Source organism: Ornithodoros turicata, chromosome 5 (assembly GCF_037126465.1).
Source record: "Ornithodoros turicata isolate Travis chromosome 5, ASM3712646v1, whole genome shotgun sequence".
NCBI classification, from domain to species: domain Eukaryota; kingdom Metazoa; phylum Arthropoda; class Arachnida; order Ixodida; family Argasidae; genus Ornithodoros; species Ornithodoros turicata.
The window spans coordinates 31579833-31606243 of record NC_088205.1 but is presented as its reverse complement, the minus strand read 5'-3'; the positions used below and the strand labels follow the sequence as shown (position 1 = coordinate 31606243).

The window sequence follows — 26411 nt, the reverse complement described above, 5'->3', positions numbered from 1 at the left end:
GGTATTTGTGGCTCAACACCTTTCATAGGGGCTTTTACACGGTTTTCCTTTAAACATTCCACTACAGCTTGAATAAATCTGGAGCACAGACCCAACTCCGTAGTCAACAGTCGTTTTCTTAGTTATTCATTATTATTATCATTGTTGTCTTGAGCGAGTACGCTGGTTCCTTCTTTCTCTCTCTCTGTATACTCTCCACCCCTCACCCACTTTCCCATTCCCGCAAACATTTCCCCTTTCCCTCTATTCCACCTCCTCTCCCTCAGCCGGTATGTTTCACTACGAAAGGTGGCAACCCTACCTGTAGGGGATGCATATTTAAAAAAGATTGGTGGGGGTGTTGCCAAACATTTGGGAAGTCTGGAGAAATCGCTACTCTCAATGTGACTATAGATTGGTTTCGATGCACCTGCACAGAGAAACGTAGAAGGTGCTGATTGTGTGCACTATTGTCTTCCAGCATCGTGTATAGGAGTCCCAGTGCCACTGTAAAATTTGATATCACTGTCAAAGTGATGTTGAGGTTGGATCTGTCAGCTTTTCTTCTTTTAGCTGTCTCCAGCATGAGTGATGGGAAAATGAGCATTCGTCACGGTTAGGATAGGAAAAGTTAGATACGTTTTAACAAAGGTATGAGAAACTTCTTTGTAGCTCCAGCATTTCCTCTGGATTCATCACATGGCACAATCGAGTAATGACCACTAGACAGAAATTCAAGTACAAAATTCTTACATGTCGGCATGATAACTTCACAATGTCACTGTGCCAGGTCATGCAGGTAGTCAATGCTTCCATAATGATATCTTTGAAATGAGACAACAAATTGCATCTCAGACTGAAGCATTCGAGCTAATGACATACCTGCAATGAATGCAACGAACAGAATACAAAAGGATGGCAGGTCAGAAACCAAGAAAAAGAAGGAACAGCATGAAATCTTGTAATGTTAGCCACTGCCACCATTATGTAAAACCCATTGAACACTCGAAATTAAGCATTATTAGCGATATAACGGGTCTTCTATGCTGTCATTCCCATCCCCTTAGCGGTATGTCACAGTAGCGGGCCATGAGTCCAGGTGCCTTAACATCAATGCTGGCGTACCTCAGGGTTCCATTCTGGGACCACTGCTGTTCCTCACTTATATTAATGATTTGCCAAGCTTTCTTGCAGAATTATGTCTGTTATATGCAGACGACATACCTTCATCGAAGCAAACTGCATTACGACTCTATACTCGAAAGCAAACACTGCTATGGAAAAATTTTATCACTGGCTGTCGCTGAACAAACTAGCACCTAACATTCAAAAGACATCCTGCATTATATTTCGTACTCCTCAGAGTCACATAGACATGAGTAACCATCACCTCTACTTCGTCAACCACACTCTTAATCATGTACAGAGCACGAAATTTCTCGGCGTGATATTTGATGAAAACCTGACATGGGGGGATCACGTTCAGTTTACTCGTGGGAAACTTTCTTTCGGCCTGTGCGTCTTGGCGCGTCTTCGGAACTTATTTCCTATTAATATCCGCATTGCAGTATACTACGCTCTACATTCTCATGTCTCATACGCTATTGAGGTTTATCGTCGGACATACCGTACCATCATTAATCCACTGCTAATAGCGCAAAAACGGGCGCTTTGAATAATACTGTTGCATGGTCCTCAAGACTTCATCATTTATGCATTTCGCCTGTTAAGCATCCCAGATATCTATACCCTCATTAATTACAAGATTGTCGTTTTCATGCACTTGCTTTATCACAATCCCACCGATACACTTTCACTTCACCAACACAGCACAAGCTACTCCCTCAGGAGTGTGCCTGCAATCGCTGCTCCAACACAAAGAACAAATTATGGTCTCCACTCTCTTATTTGGAATAGATTGCCACTTGATGTTAGAACTATTACTTGCTGTCACTCATTTAAACTGAGAACAAAACAATATATTTCAACGAGTAGTGACACCAATACATCGAGCAGTCATCCAAGCGAGTCCTGATTTTTACTTATTGCTCTTGTGTGTGTCTTCCCTCTTTTCTTTTCTTTTGTTGTTCTTTATAAGGCTTAAGTACCTGTGTTTATATTGATGTGCAATGGTCATAGGCTATGTAGTTGGTGTTGGCAAACAGGGCAAATTACAAATTTCAGTGATTTATTGTATACACGTTGTTATATGATCTTTTTTTTTTTTTTTTCACATGTGTATTTATTTGCGGGACTGTGTTGTGGGCTTGCCCTTTCAGTCCCGATGTAACTGTGAAAAAGAAAAAAACTTATCATGAATTAAATTTATCTTATCTTAAGATAATTCAACCAGCAATACATGCTTTTGGAAGGTACCAGAAAGAAAACTCTCAAGACTACTACCTATTTGCCTCGAGATCGAACAGTGTCGCCACAGTGCAACTGAACTTCCCTTAGTGGGGATGCGCTGCTTGAGCTGGTGCTTGCGCTGTGGTCATCGTGCCCGAAAACGTGCTTGGAAAGCTCAGTTTCTGAACATTTGAGTTTTCCATATCGCTTCAAAATGAGTGAAAATGACTTCCTGGAAAACATTTTGAACTTGTCTACTTCCCAGCACAAGCGTGCGTAGCAGGGAAGAAAACTACAGAACGTGCATATGTCATATTTGTCACTGGGGTTTTCTGTGGCAAACAAAATACCGAGAGCCAAAGTCAATGTTCAATGTTGTAACAGTCTCCTTTCTCACAAGTATAACAATGTCTCACTTATTTATAGAATGGTTTCTGTGCTAGCAGTTCGATCTTACTTCATAATGCCCAGTTATGATATTCTACGCGAGCTAAACACAAGTTGTATCGAATGTATGAATATATGGAATGCGAGGAATATATGAATGCATGAAAATATGTATGACATGGGTGTTTTTAAATGTGTGAGTTTCAAACTCTCATCTCATTTCATCTGACCGCACAGGCTTGACTTTTGTCTTTCACATACATACGTGATATACCTGCCACTGGAACCAAAAACTTATTTTGTATGTAGTTATTACGAGTAGCATCCCACACAAAGTCAACACCATCCACACAGGTGCGATCACCTCGTAATATACTTTAGCAGCTTTTAACGAATGCCTGCACAGGAGACGAATCAAATCTCGAACCTCTCTCAGACTCGCACGACGTGAGACCACCGCTGTTACGCAACACAAAAATAAGAGCGAAGGGCTTCAGTAGCTATTGGACTGTTCTGCCCTGATGCGGTGTTGCACACTTGTACATTTGGATTGCCAAGACCAGTGTAGACAGGAATTTTGAGTAGTTTTTATTTTGTTAAATTCTTGTTGTCTCGATTTAAGATAAAAAGGAAGAGGGAAAGACAGCTATAGAGGTGACGAACAAATATTCGACTGAGAGCAGCAAAAGATCAAAACAAAATCTGGCTTGCAACAAAGGAATGACATGGCAGTGTTTCCCTTTGAAAGCACACAGGAGATTTTCTTTTCAGAACTTCACGATTTCTACGTTTCGCAGTGCAGAAGTTTTTGTCAAGTTTCGCACTTTTTGAGCATTTTTACTGGTCTGCTTGTATGTCATAACTTTATGGTCTGTAGTGGAACAAGTGGAATTTGTTCAGTTACACATCATAGCACACAAAGATTTATGCAAGAGTACACTATAATGTATCTAGCTGTTTATACCACATTTTTGGTGATTGAATTTGAGCATGCCATCCTGTGCTTTGCAGTGGTGGGTACAGTTTATGTCCGTTACAAGCAAATTGAACAGTATTACCGTGACCACCTGAGCCAGGAGTCTCCTCGTGTGCTCCGACTCAACCGGATTTCTCTGTGGCTTGGTTGTGTTGCTTCCCTAGGCGTCTCCATCGTTGGAAATTTTCAGGTGTGTGTTTCGATCATTTTGCACTCTTGCGTAGGACAGAATAGAATAGAAGTAGAAAGAAAAATATGGAGACTTAGGTGACACTTGTGTGACTAGCTGCTCCATGACGCTAGATGTGTGTAGGACAATTGGAGTACTCTTGTTGACAGACATTGTGTAGGGTGTTCTAACATCCATGCAGGAAAATTCAAACGAGGACCTCTTCACAAAGGCTGGCACTATCCCTGACTGCATCTGTAGTCATTCTGTACGGGCGATTGATATGGAATCCTTGAGTGAAATATCCACAAAATGTGTAAACTTTGGAATTTTTTTCACAATCCACAATACATGAAAACCCCGAAAATTAACTTTCTCTTGGTCCGGCTGTACCCATATACCAAACATAAAAAGCTTGAAGCTTAGGAACAGTGCCGTTTATTTATTTATTTATTTTTTAATTTTAAAGTTGGGAGTTTGGGCAAAAATGCAGAAATTCGTAGAGTGACACTGAAAAAGTTGGACGAGTTACAGCGTTCAATTTGCCGCAGAATTAATGCTGAGTGTCCCGACAATTATCTCACGAAAAATCTCAAGGGTGTTTTTTGTTAAGCGGATGTGACGAATTTCACGTCGTGCATGTTGGTACCAACGACAACATCTTTTTTTTTTCTCAGAAATTGGAGGTGCTTGAGCCACGCGACTGGGACGATTGAGCTGAAATTACCCTGTACCGACAGAAAGAAACTTCCCTTTTGATTGACCATTGCATTAAACATATTCCTCTGCAACGTCACTCATATGTAAAAGGTGCTATCAACTTCCTGACTAAAATCAGTTCTATTAACAATGAATTTCCTGGCCTTATTAACACTATCCTGGTAACTAGAGTCACTAAATAGCTATTTAGTGACTCTACTGGTAACCATGGATGTCATGTCGTCGTACACAAATATTCCACATGATGAAGGCCTCAACACTGTAGAATTTTTCCTTTCCTCTTTCTCGTCAGATATTCTTGAATCATAAGCTATTTTCTCACTCCTCGAGTTAGTTTAGAAGTACAATAACTTTGTTTTTAATGACAAACATTATGTTCAAATTCATGGTGCAGCTATGGGTTCTCTTGGGTATCCCCAAACTAGTACTCAGATCTTTTCATGGGTCAATTTGAAAGGAAAGCTCTAGATTCATTCCCTATTAAGCCGCCAATTTTTTTTAGATACATTGGTGGTATTTTCACCATCTGGTCGTCTGACAGAGCTTTTTTACTTTTCCATCTTTTTAACTCACTTCCTAGCAATATCAAACTTACTTGCAATTATTCCGATACATCTATCAGTTTTCGAAATGTCACTATCTCTAAGTCCTGCAAACTAGTCGTGGATCTCTATAAGAAACCTACTGACTAATGGCAGTTCCTCCAGTTTAACAGCTACCACCCTAACATCCAAAGACGAAACATTCCCTTCGGCAAATTTACACGCCTCAAATATATTTCTTCAAGCACAGATGACTTCCTTAAACATGCCAACGAAATGTCTAATGATAGTGATTAGTAAACTTTGCTGGTTTGAGTCGTGAGTTCGTGTTATCCCTCTGTGTGCCTAGTCTCAGACTTTTACATTATGGAGTTCATCCACCAGCTGGCCTGCATATTCTTGTCAGTTCCTGTGAACCCATGATGGCATTTAATAGCAATTTTTCTTTCATTACACCGTAAAACTGAGCGCTGAGCAACTTGAGATCTGTATGTAATCGTCACCTTAACATAGTCCACACTGACGAACAGCTGAAAGAAAATTTTCCTAATCCTAGAGTCACATTCCACAGGTCGTGCAATATACGTAGGGTTCTTCGTTTTCGGGTTTTATGATTTTTCAAATTCGGGGGGGGGGGGGGGGTAATCGGGTGCCATTTACACACGAGAATTCGGGGAGAAATCAGGCGCTACGATCTCTGTTTGATATGTCGTTGGGGAATTTTCGGGTGAAACGAATGGTACCGGTATATGAAACAAGCCACTGCTGTGACACTGGGACGAGAAACAAGAATCTTTATATTTCCGCTTGGAACTGGGGCAGTTAATGACGGCAGTATTCAAAAACTTGCCCGAGTTCCACAAAAGCTCGTCTTTGAACCCTGCAGGAGGGGATTATAAAAGGAGGACAAATAGGTTGTCACAAATAGCTCTCTTTGCTGATATTATGATCCACTTTTCCGACGATTTACCTAGAACGACAAGTTGAATAACCGCAAGGATTTCGGGTAGATATCGGGTTTTACCCGAATTCTAGAAAACTTGTTCGGGGGAGAACTATCGTGAAAAATCGGGTTTAACTCGAAAACGAAGAACCCTAAATATACGTGACATACAGTAGAGCCTCGTTAATCCAAACTTTTGGGGACCATAGGTTTTTGTTTGAATTATCAGAACTGGCGTTTGAATGCAAAATTCTGACTTGGAGTATCAGTAGGCCTCGTACAAAGCATGTTTTGGCACATACTAGTGCACGGCAGTTTGTTTCAGCCACAAGAGAAGTGCCTCCCTGCTGAGAAGCGCAGCTTCCCGGAGCCTTTCCCTGTTTGCTGTAAAGCCATCTGCATTCACTCGAATCTTGTATTTATGTTTCATGATTGCCTTTAAAGTACTTTTTGTGATGCCATATTTAATCGCAACCACAGTCTTCTTCAATCACGACTCCTCTTTTTTGATAGCAGCCAGCTTTTCCTGCAGGGAAAGTGGTTTATACTTGCCTTTCGTTAACATTTGTTACACAGCACACTGTGCGGACACAGTCAGTTTCACTTTTCATGAAGAGGACACACTGAGCATGCCACTCGTTTCAACACACAAAGGACAAAACTCAACTAACCGATCAGACTCCTTGCACGTTCTTGCGAGGCGCACTCTGCTCTTGGCTCTCCCACGGAATCGACTCGCCCATGCTGAGTCGGTGCTGGCGCAGAGTCAAAAGGGTTTGGCTCTCCAGCGGCGGGGGCAGTGGGAGCGCCAGCATCGAAGAGCACATTAGGGTGATCTCAGGCACAGTCAGGCAGGGCTGTCCGGTCGACCTCTCAGAGTTTTTTCGTTCCAATATATATTGAAGCGTAGTACAGTGAATCTCATTTTTAATGAACTCGACGGTCACACGAGAACTTTTCGTTATATCCAGGAGTTCGTTATAAATAGAGTCTCCTTACATTGGGTTAAATATTGACGGTCATTTGCGATGTGTTCATTATAACCGGAAATTCGTCACAAGTGGGGCTGTTATAACCGAGATTTACACTACTTAGGAAGTACATTGGCGGAGGAAAATATATATATTTTTTTTCAAGATAATCTTCAAGAATGGCCATTTCGACTAGTGCACTTCCTTACAATTTTCAGGCCTCGTATCTTCATAACCATTAAGGCTATGCAGTTAATTGTTTCCACACTTATTGCCTATGTGCTGTTGTACGGTTTGCTCTGCCTTTGAGGTTCTAGTCGAGTCTGAATTATTTCCATAAAACTAAGCAACAATCAAAAGCGAAACCAGATTACTTTTAAACTTGTAGTGTAACAGTTACAGCCTGAACTCTTTCAGTCCAGAGCCATGTGAACAAACAAACAAAACACCTGTCGGCCAGTGAGGCTTTCGGTGAACTCCGGAGGCGCCAATTTCAAAAACAAACAAACGTGGTTGGTGGATTCGAAAGATTCGATTCGCAGTTTTGTGCACTAGGATTCGGATTACCGAATCTCGAATCCCTGCCGAGGATTCAAGGTTTCGTGGATTCGCGGATTCGATTGGCACATCTCTACTTTGAACTATAATTTTTTAATGTAATTCTATTTGCCCCTCATACATCCGTCTGCTGGACGGAAGTTTGTGGAACGTGCGAGCAGTGTGTTTTCTCCTCGGTGCAGCACCCTAGCGGCAGGCGGAAGCAGGTGAGTTCACTCGTTTAGAGGGGAGGGTGAGTGCGCTTGTTGCGATACACCGTGGAAGTTTCGGTATAGCTTGAATGTGCTCTCAAACTGATTTGAATTGTTGTCGCTACCAGTGCACTCATCTCCTCTCCTCTGAATGAGTGAACAAGCCCGCTTCCGTCTGCTGCCAGGGTGTCGCGCCGAGCATAAAATACACTGCTCCCACTCTCCGTAAATTTTTGTGCAGCACTGTACCATTTAACCCCAATACCCTGAAGGTCTCATCTGCAAGTGTTTTCGTGCAATGTGTACTTCTCGCCGTCGTGGGTATTCATATCCTGGAATGTCTTTTTGTTTGGTTTCCTTTTTTTTTTTTTTTTCCTAACTGCTGTGTCAATGTCTGTCTGTGACTTGCCCATCCAGCTTCCATTTCTTTCATTTTTTTCTCTCTCTCTCTGCCATGTGACATGTCTGTAATATATTCTCTTGATGTTTGGACTAGTATAGACGATATGCAAAACGCAGCGCCCTCTCGTAGCTCGCATGGAAACCTCCGGAATTCCGCCATGTCTGAGGCTCCCTCCCCGACCCGAGCCATACATAGGACTCATGTGCAGCTGTTCTATCGCGTGTCTTGCCTCACACATGTGCTGTTTCACTATGTTATTCACATGGTGAGACGAAGGGATCAAAAGGAAATGCAAGCAAGGCAAGAGTGCTTCTGACTTCCTTGGTGCATTGGAGCGCAGTCATTTCGATTTTGGGAGAGAATTACGTTAACATAGTGCAATGGCTGCTCTTTAAAGCCATCCTATGACATATTAAGACAGTTCAGTACAGTCCATTTAAGAACTATTTAGTGCACTGTATACGGCATAAACATTTGGTACAAAATAAAAGCTTAGTACGATTGTAGCAAGTATCGATGGTCAATTATCCTAGAACTATCATGGTTCTGGACACTATCGATGACTTAGTTATCGATAGTTTTGTATCACTACTACGCGTTCCCTTGGTAGTTTTCTCTCTGGCTTCTTCTTGAATGTGAAGACTGATGGCGCAGCAAATTCATAGACACCCCGTTTTCCATTTGGTACGTTTGTGACAAAGTCAGTCTCTTTGAAGTGCCGCGAACACACCTTTGCTGTGTCAACATTGAACTTATCTTTTCTCTTGATGGTCAGCAGTCATTACTGTCTCAGGGAAGCTGTTGAAGGTGACTGTAAGGCAAGCATGAAGTGTCTTCGCACTAAATGATTGAGACAGTCAGATTGCGACCGTCTGAGGGGCACATCTAAGGAGGACTACCTGTCTGGTAAACAGTCACATGAAATGCAGTGCAACCAAACGTGACAGTTATGTGGGAGATGGTCAAATAATGAAAACTCAGCTTCACCGAGCAGAGAAAGACCACAGTTTATACTAGTGTGTAACGGTGTGTATCACAGCGGGTTTCGTAGCAACAACTGCAATCGTACTAAGCTCTTATTTCGTACCCAATGTTTCTGCTGTATAAAGTGCACTAACAAGTTCTCAAGTGAGCTGTGCTAAACTGTATACATTTCCCCTGGGATGGAATAACAGCGTCGTTCCACTAGGTTAGCGTTTTCCACTAGGTTAACGTTTTCTTGTCCAACCTATGTCACCGCGCTCAAAGCTTTCGATTCAATAAGGAACACAGACATTTGAGGTTTCCTTACCTGGTTTACATTCCCCTTTGAAACCCGCGTCTCATCACATAGATAAGATATTGAAACAGCATATTGGAAGCATGACACACGAGAGTACTTGTTGTATGACAGTCGTTTGCATTGCCCGGGCCAGGTGGGACGCCTCATACATGGCGGAATGTCGGTAGGTTCCCGGGAGTGCTACGAGATGGCGCTAGGTTTTGCATACTGTCTATTGCTTCGAACCTGAAGAAGTGCAGCCTACTGCACGGAAGTATTGTTTTGTATATTAAACAGATGCTCTCAACTGACTTATTTTTATTTATTTTTTCGTATCTTTAGCAAAGGTAAATGGCATTGCTCTTCCTACCTTCTGCATTAAATGAGCTGCCAAGGTTGTTGCATTGTGGAAGTTGAAAGAATGAGTACATTTGACTACTGTTTTTAGTACACGTTCAACGAGTCTGGTGCGACGATTCTCTGCCGCAGCTGTTGGTGTTCTTTCTTGCCTTGTTGCCTTCTTTCGCCCAACACAACAACCTTGGCACGTGGGCACAGATGCGTGTTAAGAAAATTTTTGGAATCTTGGAGACATCCACTGTGAAGATAATGCATGTAATAGTCACTGGGGCAACTCTCTGAATGCTACAATGTCATGACCAAGCTATAAGTAGCAGGACTTGGATAACCTGCCATTTTATTTATTCTGATGATGATGTCTGAATAGGCATCGAAACATTATATAAAATTTTGTTTGCTTCTGTTATGTTAAGCCAGTGTGTGTATGTGAACAATCATGACGTCCCCTGACTTTTGACCTGCCTTCAATGAACGTAGTGCGTATGCATGATGCACCAGAATTCTACACTGCGCCATGGACAGCTCATTTGTTGTCTGTTAAAAATCAAACCAAGAAAGTTTGACTGATAGTACAGGAACTTTCTGTTTATGTAACTTTGGTATCACTTGAAAGCTTGAGTACGTATGATCTTTATTTTTCCGCAGTCACATGGTCTGAATGACTGAACTAGGGTTGCAAGGTGGGGCAGTTCGCATAATCAGGGAGGCTAAGTTCGTTCAGTATAGAGATAACTTGATGCTTCGAGAAAAATAATCGGAACGCGCCTATTGGACAGGAGGCAGCACCACGCGCAGCACTGTCCAATAGGTGCGTTCCGATTACTTATCTCGGCACATCACCTTATCTGTAAACTGAACGAGCTTAGCCTCCCAGGATAAAACTGTGTCCGTGCAAAGAAGACGTGAACAGGACAATGCTTAACTCTAAACTATCAGAATTTTTTACGAGCACATATATTTAAATATCCTTTGCAAACAGTTATAGAGCAACTTGCTACAGGCTTCATCTTACAATCGATGCACTCCATCGCATTGCTGCCAACAGGATATGTTAATTCCGAAGACAGTAAGGCGGCTGATGGAACGCTAACAGATTGCTCAAGACCCAACAAATAGGCACGAAGAGCCCCCTTGATGTTTCAGTCTTTCTAGCAGCAATCACAATTCTGCTCGAATGATCAAAAGATGCGGAGTATTCGCAACCGTGCCAATGTGCTGTCTAACTGATTTTAGAAGATACATAAGCGCATGTTTTTGTAGTAAATTTGGTAATTGAGTCTTCACCATTGTGCTGTTCATGTCTTTTTGCCTCCATGCTTCTTTTCTTTTTGCAGTGATAGAGTTATGTTCTTAAGGATTGCATTCACGAGGATAGCACTCGGTGCCTTTCCTTATTGTTCAGTGCAGTGGCAAAGTTTTCAGAATGGATTATAGTGTCCAATCATTGTTGTATGAAATATAACTGATTTGCTGCTGTACAATAGCCAAGCCAAGGCCTGCATGCATGTGGACAAACACAACACTGAAGTCTTTACCTCATAAGAGAAACAAAAGATGGCTGTCAGTGAATATCCAAGCAATGTGGCTCACTGATACCACATTTTTATACATGCTGGAATTTGCTTCCTTTTCATTCTTTGGTCTATAATGTGGAACGATAGAAATTCTAGGCTTGTTGTGCCAAATTCTGTTTGGTATGAAATGAAAGGAACTATGAAACAATTTTTTCCTGTTTTTGTTTAACATGAGAGGTGTCCCTGAACGCAACTGAAGCTTTACGTTCAGCATTCTCGCACGAGTACTGAAGTTATGCTAAGCCTGTACGCCTTGTGACATGCCAGGGCGAGCAGTGGCAGGAGGATCATGAGGAGAATTTGACCCTGCCACTGCTGTTCACCATTATGTCACTGCGCACCGAAAGAAACACAAGATGATTGGCTGACACACCTTTGTGTATGATGTGTGCAATCCCAACGTAAGGTGGTGCTGGTAGCATATGTCTAGACTTCGAGACAAGTCAACTCCGCCCACAAATCTAAGGACGCCTGTGATTGGCTTAGGCTGGTGCAAGGTGCCTCCGAGTCACAACATTTGCTTCAAAGTGTTGCTCTTATGCTGATCATGTTGCAAAAACACACATCGGAGACGACACACTTGCAGCACATTTACGTGCTTTTATAGCAAACACGTAAAAAATTGGGGTTAACAAAAATGTGAATAGGCTTCCGCTGGCGGAGATACACCTCTGTGCCTGGGGCTCTTGAGTAGTTCCCGAGTATAGTAGTCAAGAGCTGAGTGCAGGAACACTGAGGAGAGGTCCGGAGGTGATTTCGACCATGTGTGGTTAAAAGACGCTGCACTTTCTCGACAGGAAGAACCGCTTTCAGCAAACATTCCATGGGGTGCTCAGGAAATTTCATAGTCCCTTTAAGGCTCATACACTAGCCTAATAGACAATTTCAAGAAATCCCACTGCTCCTTGCGCACATGTTGCATCCTGGGAGATTATTGTAATGAGGAAGGGTGAACCGTCCTTCACGGTTCGTTTTCACTGACCTTGACACCTCGTGGACGAGCGGCTGAGAGAGGAGAAAGTGAAACTGTTTGAGACCTTCTCCACATTTCTGATATAAGCAAGTTCCCATAGTTCAAAGTGGCAGCTGAGCTCTGGGATTTTCTGAAGTCGTCTATTCAGTACTAAATTTTAAAAGTGTCCAAGTACAGAGGGTGTCATATATCTCTTATAAGGGTTAATGTATTCTTGATTTCTATGCAGGAGACAGAGGTGCTGACGGTGCATGTATTTGGTGCATTCCTTGCCCTTGGCATAGGGACCCTCTACACATGGGTACAGACGGCAATGAGTTTTCGCATGCAACCCCTGGTGAACAGCCTGACTGCAGCACGCTTCAGGCTCGGTATCTCGGTGCTAGCTACAGCTGCCTTTCTCTCCAGTATCCTTATTCGCAGGATTGATGCTATTATTGTAGACTACTACTGTGCAAGTTGCCCCATTAACAAGTTCTGCACGCATAATGGTGTGGCAAGATACCGTGCAAGGCATTCACCATCTTGAGTTGTTGACCAAGTGATGCACAGTTAAAAAGAATTCGGCCACATGAAATGAGTTACATTAGACCGTCCTCCATAATGTGTTCTTTCATGTTACGTGTGGTCCTCAAGAAAACAGTTGGCATTGTCATCCTTCGAGTCAGCTGCTTGAAAAGTTTGTGAGTTAGGAGAAATATGCTTTACGGCTTACATTGCACATAATACACGCAGTGGCATCACTAAGGTATGCGTCACCCGTGGGAGCTTCGTGCATTTATTCTACAATTAAATGTCACTGAGAGAACACGTATCTGCATCTGAGTATAAGTTTATTTAGTCACTATAAATCTTTGTGCATTGGTGCACTGTTTGCACGTGTGAACAATAAGTTTTACTGTTGAACACCATCCTTAATGCAAGTAGCTGCGGTGACAGCTCCTCTCTCGATTGCCAGATTTCATGGACGGGACAAGACCAAGTGGGGGCCAGACGATGGTGTAAGTTCAGTTGTCCAACTACCTGTATTTTGACACCATTTTCGTATAGATGTTTTGTGCACAACAGTTGCACTCTTACTTTGAGTTCAAGGTATCATCTTGGGCAGACATCTGGAATGTCTGAAGGATTCTATAATTTATCATTTCTGCACTGTAGCTCGGTTGACTAGCTCACCATAGGTAAAAGGTATCCAGAGATAACATTTATCATAGTCTCTGTAGTTCCTGCAACATGTTGCACCTTGTAATGCCCAGATTTGGAAAAAGGAGATTTACTGGTTTAACTTGAACGGTTAAATTCCAGGGTGAACTGATTGCCTAGCAATGTGGCAAGGAAGAACATAACTTTTGGGATACAGAAATTAGCATAGCAAGTTGTCGGCATCATGCAGATGCATTTCTGGGAGTTCCAGCAAAAGACACTGCGAACCTTTAGTTCCGTTTGGGCTTAAAGCTAGCTGTAGTGTCTGAGCTTCTGAAAGTATGTCTGGTAACGACATGGCAGGCCATTGTCAGGTGGTATTTCCCATGGAAAATTATGTAGTTCAGATATAAAACTCATCCCAGTTGCTTTACCATGCCACAAGGTTCCTCAAGGTTTTTCCCACTCAAATTGAAGCAGAAAACTAGACTTTCTAGCAAGTTTGACCATCAAGGAAACAACTGTAAAGTTTTATCATCTATCACCCTGTATATTTATAGGAACAGAATAAATAAATAACATAATTACAGGTATCAAATGCAAACGTCTGCTGTTTGTATTAATGCTCTGCATTGTTGAAACATCTAACCTTTTCCACATTCATTACGCATAAGTCATATGTGACAGTGACATGGCTATGGTGTGTTCCTGACAGTCACAGAATATTGTAAATCCTGCAATATTCCATCTCATAACTATCAAATGTGTCCCAGGGTGTGTTTGCAGGGTATACCTTTTGGTGAGTTCAGCAGATGTTTATTGGTATCCGGAATTCATTCATCATTCCGGAATTCCTTCTCCGGAAAAATGAGAAAATGTCACTCCCTAAGAACCAATGAGGGTGCGACCTTGAGGAAAGGAATGGTGCGGCCGTCTAATAGAGTTAGGCGGTTCCTGGACAGTGCCTTTCCTTCTCTGAGCGCGAGAGCTGTCACTCCTCCGCTTCGGGAGTGACGTCACACTGCGGAAGCAGTGCTGGTATTTAAAATTCGTTTGTTTAGTATCTAAGCACTTTTTGGACTAAAAAGGAACATAGTGGTATCGGTTTCTTAGATGGGTGTCCGAATGCGCAAAAATTGGAATGAAAGATTTCGTTACCTTGGCACCAACACAAAAGGAGCTGGACTTGTCGATTGTGTCAATCGTTATTTATGAGCAAAAGAAACTTCAGTGTACGCTTTCGCTGTCCTTCTCAACAAGTCTGACAATGCAGAGAGGCCTCGAATTGGTCTCTTCAGACAATCTCTCATGATGATTGGACAAATCGTTTGAGGAGACCAACGAGACCCCGCTCCGCATAGACGGCCTTCTTGGGAAGGAGAGGGAGAGAGAAAAAAAACACATGTTCTCTCACTCATGAATCACAAATGATGCAATGGAAGACTCCTGTTCCTTTCGTGTTGGCTTCAAGGTAATGGCACCTCTCATTCCATGATAAGTTTTTGCACTTTAGCGTCCCTATAACCACAACAACAGTGTTGCTGGAGTTGTACAGGGTGTTTTGCCAGATGTGTTAATAAATGATATTTAAAAAAATCAGCTTGTGCAAAAATTATTGGTCAACGGAACTTACCTTCGGCCAGCTCTTGCCACAACTTATGACCGCTTTAATGAGTTCTCCGTCACAAGAAATTTAGTTTTCTGAATTGAGCTCCAATATCCACCGAGCGAACGTAAAGTTTATTTTGTCAGAGATTGAAAGCACAGATTTACCCCATTCTGTTCTACAATGGTAATAGCTAAAAATTTACAAAGACCGTCGTTTAGAGTGCAAATTGTCGAACACAGTCACTTCTCCGTCGGGTTATTGCATGAAGCGGTGAAAGGACATGGTCCTACCCCTTCAGTTTCCTTTTCCATGCTTCTGCTGATGACGGCAGCGAGGTTAATCGCCAGTTATCTGAAACAACAACGAGAAGGAAACTGAAGTGGAAACGCCATTTTCTTTCACTGCCGCTTGCATTAACGTTTTCCGACAACTTGCGCCTCCTGAAACGACAATTTTCACTCTTTTTTTTTTTCTGCTAGTACCATTGTAGAACAAAATGTATTTTATAACTGAATGGGATAAATCTGGCATGCACTTTCTGTTTCTTGGAAACAGTTACATTTATTTGGCTAATTTCAAGGGTTGAATTCAGAAAATTGATTGAAGTGGTTGTAAGTTGTATGGCAAAAGTTTGTCAAAGATAAATACCGTTGACATTATAATCCTTAGACAAGTACATATTTTATTAGAATTTTTAACGTGTTAAGTGAAACACTCTGTATAGGAAATAGCAATCGGGAAAGAGATTAATTTTTATTTGCTTTGCATTTAGGATGGGTATGTACTAAAGTTGCCATAATATTACAGTTTGCTCAGCAAGGGTATGTTAGCTCAGTGTATAATTTATATAGTTCTGCGTTGACTTCACTTCCCAAACACTGCTAGGGTGGGAGTGTTATTGCTTTTGGGATGATGTGTACCATATGGGGACAAGAAATCGAGGGAAAATCAAAAGCATCCCTTCATGTCGTCAAATCATTTGAACGCTCACGTTGCTTGCATGTCCCCACTAAGGGGACCAAGCCCCTATTGGCACTGAATCACCATTGGGTAATTCCACTGAAATTCGGCCAGGTGGTGTACCTCGACTTCAATTTTCTGGCAAAAAGTATATCTGTTGGTTGATGCCAAATGTGCCAATGCCAAACTGCAGCCGTTTTCGAGAAAGGGGAGAAAAAATGCACTAGTCTTCCAGCCTGATGCCAGTTGCGACCTCGAAGGCTTCCTCAACTGCAAGTGTACGTTGCACGATGTGGAAACATTTTCTGTGCATTGCCTAGTACATGGACAAGGAAGTAGACAACTTTATGTTGCTGTGCGTCACATAGTTATTTTCTAAAAAAATGGCAAAGTTGCAAGCAAGTGCTAAAATGTGCCCTTTTGACACTTTCCTCAGTGTGAACCGCTCAGCGCAGAAGCATAAAAAATGCACCGTTGTGTTCGTCTTTTAAAGCTATTTCTTATGGTATCAATTTCGTGCAATGTGCCTGCAGCAGTGTGATAGCATTGGCCTTGATTCGGTAAGTGGTACCATGCAATTCACCCCTTTTGGACGTTTCTCGCAAAAAACACCATTAAAATCTTGTGTGTGTGTGTGTGTGTGTGTATAGGCCGACCTGCATGGTGCGTACTTCATGCGTGAAAGTTGCATTTTTACGCATAGCACAAAATTTCGTACGTCGCAGCTGCTCGTAGTGCGTGATTCAGTGTGTCGGAGCAGATTTGTTTATTACCAGATTTATTAGCAGATTTATTACAAAAGAGAGATTAACTCTGCGGCATTGTCATGGTGGGCTGTTCCAGTGACATCATTGTTCTTACTGAAACTTGGCTATCCCCTGATATTAGTGACTGTGAAATTTTGCCATTAAGCCCAGACTTTTTGTTCTATTGCTGTGTGACCGCTCCGGTCACCGAGGTGGTGGCGTTCTTATTGGCACAAAGAATACACTGCAATCATCACTTGTACATTCTGATAATCAAGTCCTTGAAATGAGTTGTATCACTGTCAAAATAGAGTTTTCAGATGTGCTAATATGTGTGTTTTATCGGCATCCGGATTTCACTGACTTTGTTGGCCCATTCTCGGATACTGTAACGTCACTTAGCTCAGGCTTCCCCAACGCTAAAATCATAATCCTTGGGGATTTTAATTACCCTGGCATCGATTGGTCTCTACTATATGGTTGATCAGCCGTGGAGAGGGTTTTTGTTGTTACTTGTCTCAAGTTCGGCCTTACCCAATTGGTCTCGGAACCAACTAGACTGACTTCTACATCGTCAAGTCTCATTGATCTCATTCTTACGACTGATTCAGGCATTTTTCCTTCAATCACCTTTCCGTTACCCTTAATTTACAAGGCTATTCATGTTTCACTGAACATTACCTCGCCTCACTGCAAAAATAACAACAAAATCATTAAGCTTGATAATAAGGCCAGCTTTGGTAGGATAAAGGACCATTTAAAAATGTACCTTCCTACTTTTTTATCAGAGTTTCATGAGCATACTTTTAAACTGAATTGGAGTATTTTTAAGAACATGTTGCTTGAGTTCATTGATGCCAGTGTTCCCTCACTTATCATAAGGTCATCAATGATCAACCTTGGTTTACTGGTGAGTTCAGAAAAATGTGTAACAAAAAAAAAAAAGAGATTTTACAAATATGCCAAAAGGACTGGCACCACATCCGACTTCGCTCAGTACCTCTCCTATGGGAATTCCCCTAAAATCTACCCTTCGACAATGAAGACGCGATTTTTATCTTACCACTTTGGCTGACACACTTCATTCTAACCCTACAAAATTTTGGCCAATTATAAATCCAAAATCTAGAGAAACTATCCACTTAAGCACTGACGACGGCTCAGTTGTTCCTGATATTCAGTGCTGTAATATTTTTAACCAGGCATTTGCTGGCGTCTTCATTAACACTGGGATCGCATGCCTGTAGCCTCCCTTCAATGAATCAAATTACCATCTTCCCCAAAATCATCGTCAAGATAATCGATACAACGAAGCTGTCATCAGCATGTGGCCCTGACGGTATCCATGCTAAGGTAGTAAAGAATACGAAATATATATCATCACAATACTTGTCGTTGTCTCTTATCTTCTCACAGTTACTTAAGCTTGCTCACGTTCCAGTTGACTGGCGTCTGTCAAAGATAGTAGTACGAGTACACAAAAAAGGTGACAAAAATAATCCTCTCAATTACCGTCCGATATCCCTCACAAGTGTTTCATGTGAAGTCTTAAAGCACATCTTGGCTATTTCTCTTCATCACGAATTAAACTCTTTTTTTTTTTTTTCCACAAAGCTCAACACGGTTTCCGTAATGGATCCTCTTGCGACACGCAACTTTGTATTTTATTCATGACATTCAAAGTAATCTAGATAATAACGTATGCACGGACACCATTTTCTTAGACTTTGCTAGACTTTGACTCTGTTTGTCACGCTGGTCTCATTCATAAGCTCTCCTCTCAAGTTATGTCCGCTTGTGTTGAAATGGATTGAAGATTACCTGACCAACCGTTCTCAAATGGTAACTGTAAACGACCATACTTCTACGCCCCTTCCTGTATCTTCGGTGTGCCTCAGGGTTCAGTACTTGTTCCCCTTCTCTTTCTTATCTTTATTAACGACCTCCCAAACTCCATATCTTCCTCCATACATCTTTTTGCGGACGACTGCGTCATTTATCACCCTGTTTTTTCTGATTCTGACCGACATTCCTTACAACATGACCTCAAACGAACTAACATCTGGTGTTCCACTTGGCTGCTGTTACTTAATGTTTCGAAGTGTTCGCATATTTCCTTTTCACGTGCTAAGCAGCCTTATCATTACTCGTACAGACAAGATAATCACTCTATCCTAAAATCGGATTCATACAAGTATCTCAGATTGCATCTCGCATCTAATCTAAGCTGGGGTAACCATATTAATTCCCTGATCAGCGATGCCAACCACAAACTAGGATTTACAGTCGTACCTTGTTAATATGGACCCCGTTAACATGGACAACTCGAATTTTGGACGTTTTTTGTGAGGACCAAACTTTTTCAATGCATATCCGTCTCGTTAATATGGAAACTCTCTTTTTGGACGAACTGTCCAGCAAGGTACAAACCATACGTAGTCCATGTATTTTTGTCTCATTATTATGTACGACATCGGTGTGGAAGACATGCCTCTCCCCACATTATACAGTATAACTTTTGAAAGTAAGACGTTCCGTTGCATAGGGAGCTGTGCCCTCTCCTTCGCATCCATCCACAAGAACTATAAGAGGAAAGGGGGTTATTTGTGGATATAAAGAGCCTGGAAAATCCTGTTTGACGTCATGACTGTTCTGGACACCTACACAGGCGATCAACCCTCGTGCAATAGTTTGTGCCTTTAGTTAAACATAGTGAAGTCGCTCGGCAGCTTATGATAACAGAAGCAGTACAGTTGTCAAGGCAAGTTGTCAGACACTGGCGTCGATGACTTCAGCAACACCGAGCCAACGGTCACGTCTGCTATGGCTCAAGCAGGACTACACACAGCTCTTCAGCTCTTTGAGGACAGTGAGCAGCAGGCTCTAGGTGTTGCGAACGTTTTGCTAATGTGCAACAAAGTATACCTTCAAGCAGGCACTAATTCGGGAATTTTTTCAATAAACCTTCAGCATTGTTTTGTTATTTCTTTGGTATTCAATAATCTGGACAATTCGCCTTATCTACGATTTTGGTCAGGGACAAAAGTGTCCATATTAATGAGGCATGACTGTATACGCCGCAACTTGAAACACGCTCCTCCGTCGATAAAGAAACTAACTTATACCATGCCTATTAGGCCTAAGTTAGAATACGCGTTCAGTATATGGGGAGGGGATCCTGATGTTGCTAACCTTGCCAACCTTCTTGAAGCATTACAGAACCATGCTGCTCATTTTATTACTAACGTCTATCATTATCCTTCAAGTGCTACAGCTATTAAACATTCCGTTGACCTTCCTGACCTTAAGATACGCAGGAAATTTATTAGGCTCTGTCTCTATCATAAATTATTTCATAGCAGTTTATAGAAACCCAATTTTTTGTTACCAGCTGTACATGTATTGCCGCGACTGGATCACCCCTTTAAAGTTGAGCCTTTCTCATGTAAGACCACACATTTTTCTCGCTAATTTTGTCCTCGGTGCACCACCAAATGGGACAGTCTTCCATTGCCGCTAGTCACCATTCATGATGTAACTGCTTTTTGCACTTTCTCCAGATTTGAGTTACATGTTACATGTGTTCATTATGTCCTACTGTAAATATGTACGTGTTCATCTTGTGTATATTTTGTTTGTTACATGTGGTAATTTGTTAGTAAGGTTTGTAAGTCCCTCCCTTATGTAACGCCACAAGATATTCCATAGCAGACAACAGGAAAAGACGCTGACGGTGTCGTCTGCTAAGTGTGCAGTACAGCTGTAGGCATCACTCCAGGTATTTTGCGCCGTCTGAATGCTCAGCATAACACAGGACGGAACTTTTGCTCTGTGAGCAGTGTTTTCGCTTTTTCTTCCACTAGAATCCTCCATGAGGTTGTCACTTGTGTGAATACACAGGAAGTGGTAGAAGCACATACACCAACCCCGTTGTGTACGCAGCCGCGGTACCTGCGCCTCATGCGGTTTGACGAGCATATTTCATCACGCTGCCTCACCGGGCTGCATTTTGAGCTACGCGTTCTTTGCTGGAATAACACACCATTTAGGTCGGCCTTTAGAGATCTTTCCTTCACCTACGAATACTGCAACAATTAGGATTTGTTCTCATTCGTGGGCATGGTGACTAATTGTTGAAGTGGAGCATCAAATGCGTGCACGAGGAGTGCGCATGCGTCGTCTGCGAGGCCTCTTGCGGACACTTCCTGTCGCATAACCTTAATACCCGCAGGAATTAGGAATTGATAAAAAGGAAACACATTTCTATTGTGCATAAATTTAGATCCACGAGTTTATTGGGCAAAACGCAGGGAAATGACACAGCAAAAATGGTAGACCCCCACCCCCCGTGTGATCTTAAATACTGCAACCTCGATACTGGTCTCCTGAGTGACGGGGTGCCGTGTGATGAGCTTTCATCGCACGTTAAAGAACCCTCAGGTGGGCAAAAGCAAACCACAGACCGACCACTGTGGCGTCGCTCATGATCTCAGTTGTCTCGCGACGTAAACCCCCAATTATATATATATAATTACGACTGCATTAGATGCTGAACTTGATTTTCCTATAATAGCAAAAATGAAGCTTTGACACTGGTTGAACATTATCCCACTCTTCTGATTTCTTTTCTTGATACCTGCGCAATTTTTCGACTGGAAGGCACAGAAACATCACATTCTAAACTCTAGAGTGGTCAGTAGAGCCACTAAATAAGCTTCATGCTGCTTATTTAGTGACTCTAGTAGTCAAAGCTCTTGCGTTTTGAATCACATTACTCGCTGCAGATCACAGGCTCTGTATAGTGGCGGCATGTTTTCAATGTCTTCAACTCCATCGCAGGTGTTTTTGCGGTTACCCGCAGATGAAAAAATAGGTTTATTTGCAGCCAAGTTGTACTTCATCAGTGCTGGAACCGGTTGTTGAAATGAGCTGTGGCCTTATCAGAGACATACACATCTCTGCCAATGTTCAAAATGTGATGCTTCTGTACCTTCGAGCCAGAGATTTACGTGGGTATCGTGAAAAGAAATTAGAAGAGGGGAAGAACATTCAACTACTGCTGAAAGTTCAACATCTAATGAACTCGGAATGAAAAGAGTACAAAAATATAGCTGTTCAGCAGACCGGTATTGAGGTTGCAGTGGGTAAGAACATGTGTACGATAGTTCCTGCATCATGTCTGTTTTACCCAATAATCTCGTGTGCCCACATTTATGCGCTATAGAAATGTGTTTCCTTTCTTATTAATTCCTAATTCACGCGGACATAAAGTTACGCGACAAGAAGCACCCGTAAGAGGCCTCGCAGATGATGTGTGTACACATTAGCCGTCCCACTTTAAAAATTTGCCACCATGCCCACGAGAGAGAACAAATTGTAATTTTTGCTGTATTCGTAGCTGAAAGAAAAATCTCTAACATGCCAAAAGATGAAGTAATTTTAATGGCATTTTTTGCTAGAAACATCCAAATGAATCCAATTTCGCTGTACCACTTAGAGTCAAGACAAACACTACCATGCTACTGCAAATACATTGCACAAAATTTATATAAAAATAAAGGTCTTTAAAAGGCAAACATAACTGTGTTTTTTTATGCTTCTGCGGCGAGTGGTTTGCGCTCAGGAATGTGTAAAAAGAGGGCATTTTAGCGCTTGCTTGCAACTTTGCCCTTTTTTTGAGAAAATGACTATGTAGCGCACAGCAACACGAAGTCGTCTTGTTCACATGCTAGGCAACGCACAGAAAATGTTTTGACTTCGTGGTTGTGGTTGGGGAAGCCTTCAAAGTCGTGGCTGGCGACAAGCCGGAAGACTAGTGCATTTTTTCTCGACTTTTCGCTCTAAAACGGCTTTCGTTTGGACATCAGAAACAAGTTCTTTTTTCATTATTTGGCATCTACTAACAAATATGTTTTTTTGCTGGAAGGTCGAAGATGTCGATGTACATGGCCTGGTCGAATTTCGGAGGGATTACCCCATTTCTGTCAGTATAAAGCACTGTGAGAGTGTTTGTCCTTTAGAAGTACCCAGTTTTCTGCTTGTTTTATATGCACATAAAGTGGTATTATGTGCATATGAGGTGAGAGCTCACCCAAAGCTGAGTAGAGAAGCTGATTTCACCAGTGAAGACGAACAACGAGCAGAGGGGTCATGCATATCAGCAGTTAGATTTACTGCATCCAACTCTGAACAATCTTTACTCTACCATTCTAGCAAGGCAACTTTTTTGTCATTACTTGGGGGAGCATACACATGCATGCATGTGCTAATGATGTGTACAGGATCCAAAGCTACCCAGTCAATAATGTACTGTAGTTCACTATAATAGGCATGCAGTGTAACAATAGTCAAGTGAAATTAGCACATAGTTATTTTATTTTACACTATCCAGTTCCAAGTCTAATTTAAAATGTTGGCTATTCAGTTCAAACCAAAACTTTGCTGCTTGCATAGTATTAGTAATTTATAGCCACTAGTACTGATAGCGTTGAGTAGTATTGACTCCCTTTCCTGACCTGATATTACTGTACATCAATAGTGATTGCTCTTTCTGGATCCACAGCCTTATTATTGAGACACTGTACTGCATGCATGACAATGATATTTAACTTTCAGGGATATCGTCTCCACTTGGCCAGCACAGTGTCTGAGTGGTTGCTGGCATTTACTGTGAACCTCTACATCCTCACCTTTGTGCGTGAACTTCACCATATTTATCTTGAGTCACCAAAGGTGTGTAGTGTCATCTTGTCTTCTTACATCACCGGACTTTCACTTCAAATACTTATACGCATGCAGTCGACTTTTTTTTTTTTTCATCTTTTTTTCTCCTTTTATTAGCTTCATAGCCTTGCTCTTGCGTGCCGAAAAAGTTGTGCCCTGTCGGAATGCTCTGCTTTTTCTGGAGTCACGAAATAATAACAAAGATGGTAACTGAAAACTGTAACTGTAATGTCTAGGACATATATATGAATATACAGGGTGTTTATGTTAAATCTCTGGGCTAAATAATTCGTGAACAGGTGCACCAATCGAAGAACTTTCTTTTTTCACAAGTATCTGTCGGATGCCACCTACAAGCTGCGCACTGTGTGAATGAGTGGGAGGCACTCATTATTTAAATAAAAATTCAAATTAGTTTCGTGAGAAAACACAACTTCTAAAGCAGGGCGCCATCGGGATTAAGATGGGTTGTACACAAATGGGAGTATGCGTTAACCTGCCTGTTGTGTTTCATTCCCACCCGTGGCCCCTTAACCAGTTGCTGAACTGAATCGTTTAGAAAGAAACAGTTTGCACCATTATAGTTTCCTTCCGGAGCTGAACCCTTATCGTCGAACCTAAACCCGAACCGAACCGACAAACGTTTCAGTTCGATTCTCTGTTTAAGACCTCGATTTATGAATTCCCTCATTTTGTGAACGTTTTTTTGAGAAACATTCGCTGTTCATAAATTGAGGTTTGACTGTAGATGTATAAAAGGACACAGTATGGAATAATCTAGTACAGGGGTTCTCAAACTTTTTGATGTCAAGGAACCCCTGTACATTTATTTTTTTTGCATAGCAAGGAACCCACCCCAACCTGTGACATGCTCACAGAGGACAAAATAGAAGAAAATGTATTTCCTGACACGATGAACAAAATGAGCACCTTCATCATATAACTATTCCCTAAAATGTCACTGGAAAGAGCGTGTTGTGGGTTCTTTTGCTGAAGCATGAATCCATACTCTTTGCACTCTTTGCAATATAAACAGTAAAACCTGCGTATAATGGCACACATGCTACGATATACCTCACACAACATATGTATGTTACATATTTTAAAAGTTCTGCTTTATGCTAGGGGTGTGCGAATATTCGAGTTCTCGAATTCGAATCGAATATCAATTGCTCAAAGTATTCAATTCGCGAATCGACTATGTAATATTCGGTTTTCGGAATCTTGAAACCCTGAAAGTGGGCTTCAGCTGATTCTTCCCTGCATGAGGTGAGGCCTGCTTTACAAAATCGCTAGTGCTGCAGCACCAACACAACACAGGCGGACCGCTGTTGCTTAGCGTGAGGTAACGTTAGCCCAAGTTAATTGTGTATACTTCGCCTGAGCAAGGGGCAGCGTCCGTCGGGAGCAAGATTTTGGGGGTCATTGGGGGGGTGCTGGAAAGTCTCTGCTAATATCTGATGTGATGAAAGCAGCCTACCTTTGTGTGCTTCTTTAGGGAGAAATTTGATGATTTTGATCTCGTAATAAGGTTCTTGAATGGAGCACAAAGCGAGCATTGAGTGGTTAGGGGGTGGAGATATGTAGAATTAGAATATATGGTGAGGTTGGTCGCAGTTACGAGGACCTGCTAGCTGTGGCTGCAGACAATACACACTGAAACACATGCATTAGACAATATTCGTCAGGAATCGTATCAGGGCGTCTAGGTTCCATAAACAGAATTTGGGAACACAGGGAGCACATGTCACGGGCGTGCACGTGACCATTGTCTCCATAGGGAGGGAGGATGCAGCTCGCGATGTTTGTAGACGAGAATCGAACAAAAGGAACTTGGAACTTTCCCCAAGTTACTTCGACATAGTTACCTAAAGAAAGGAACAAGTTCCTCAAGAAGTTACTAGAACCCAAAAGCAACGAGTTAAGTTAAAGGTTACCTTAAAAAGTAGCTTAGTTATGGTAACGAGTTTCCCCCGACAGTGCCTTTAACTCTGTGTCTGGTCATGTTGACCTATTTCATTCATTTTATTGTCATTTTTGTCGTGACTTTGGTGCACTGCTGTAGAGTCATTGCTGTTTGCAAGGACGTTATGCAATAAAGTATTATTATCTTAAGGCGTATGTTATCAATTGTAAAAAGTGGCCAGAAGAGGCAGTGTGCATTATCTACCAGTGTGCGTGATACATCGGAGCTTTTCCAGAAGAGCTGTTCCTAACCTCTGGCCTCTAGCTTTTGTCCACCCCCGTGGCATAGTTGTATATCGTTCATTCAAGCCCCATTTTTGAGGGAAAATGAGGGAAAAATGAATGATAAACAATGAGTATGAGTACCCGAGGAGCAGACAGAGGCAATGGGCTTGGACACTAATAAACCGTGATGTAGAGTTTATGGCTTCTGTGCACTGGTAGCATTGGTATTCGTGAGTCATGGAGGTGTGTGTTATACATTAGACATTTTTAAAATTCCGCCTTTTTGAGGACCCATGTTGCACGTGTGCTCTCCATCTTCAACTATATGCACGTGTGACTAGTAACTTGTTCTGTTGCAAAAATGCTGTGCACAGAAAAATTATAACTGTTAAAGAGAACCGGTGAAGAGTGAATTAGAAAAATATACTCGAAGTTCTGCACTGAAAATTCTTTTAGCAGCTTATCCAGCCTTATGAGCTGCTGGGACTCCTAGGGAGCCTCCATGGGTTGCTGCGGCTTCTCCGCTTGTCAGGGAGGCGACAACTCCGTCGTCTGCTACGAGCGCCGGCATCTTGACTCCCACATCGCATTGGGCGTCAGCGGCGGGGTTGCGTTTTTCTCGATTTTTCGCGACAGGAAGGGGGTAAAAGCAGAATGAAGGATACTAGCGTAGCAAAACTGTCA

At 42.0% G+C, this 26411-nt stretch overlaps 1 protein-coding gene across 2 annotated transcripts in view; it reads left to right on the top strand.

Annotated features, from left to right (window-relative positions):
• Positions 1-26411, top strand: part of LOC135394296 (DNA damage-regulated autophagy modulator protein 2-like) — a 34666-nt gene that overhangs the window by 5215 nt on the left and 3040 nt on the right. For both annotated transcript variants that reach the window (XM_064624980.1, XM_064624981.1), the window contains exons 3-6: positions 3727-3881; positions 12586-12763; positions 13284-13357; positions 23430-23546. In XM_064624980.1, coding sequence (XP_064481050.1) covers positions 3727-3881; positions 12586-12763; positions 13284-13357; positions 23430-23546 — 524 coding nt within the window. The remainder of the gene's footprint in view (positions 1-3726; positions 3882-12585; positions 12764-13283; positions 13358-23429; positions 23547-26411) is intronic.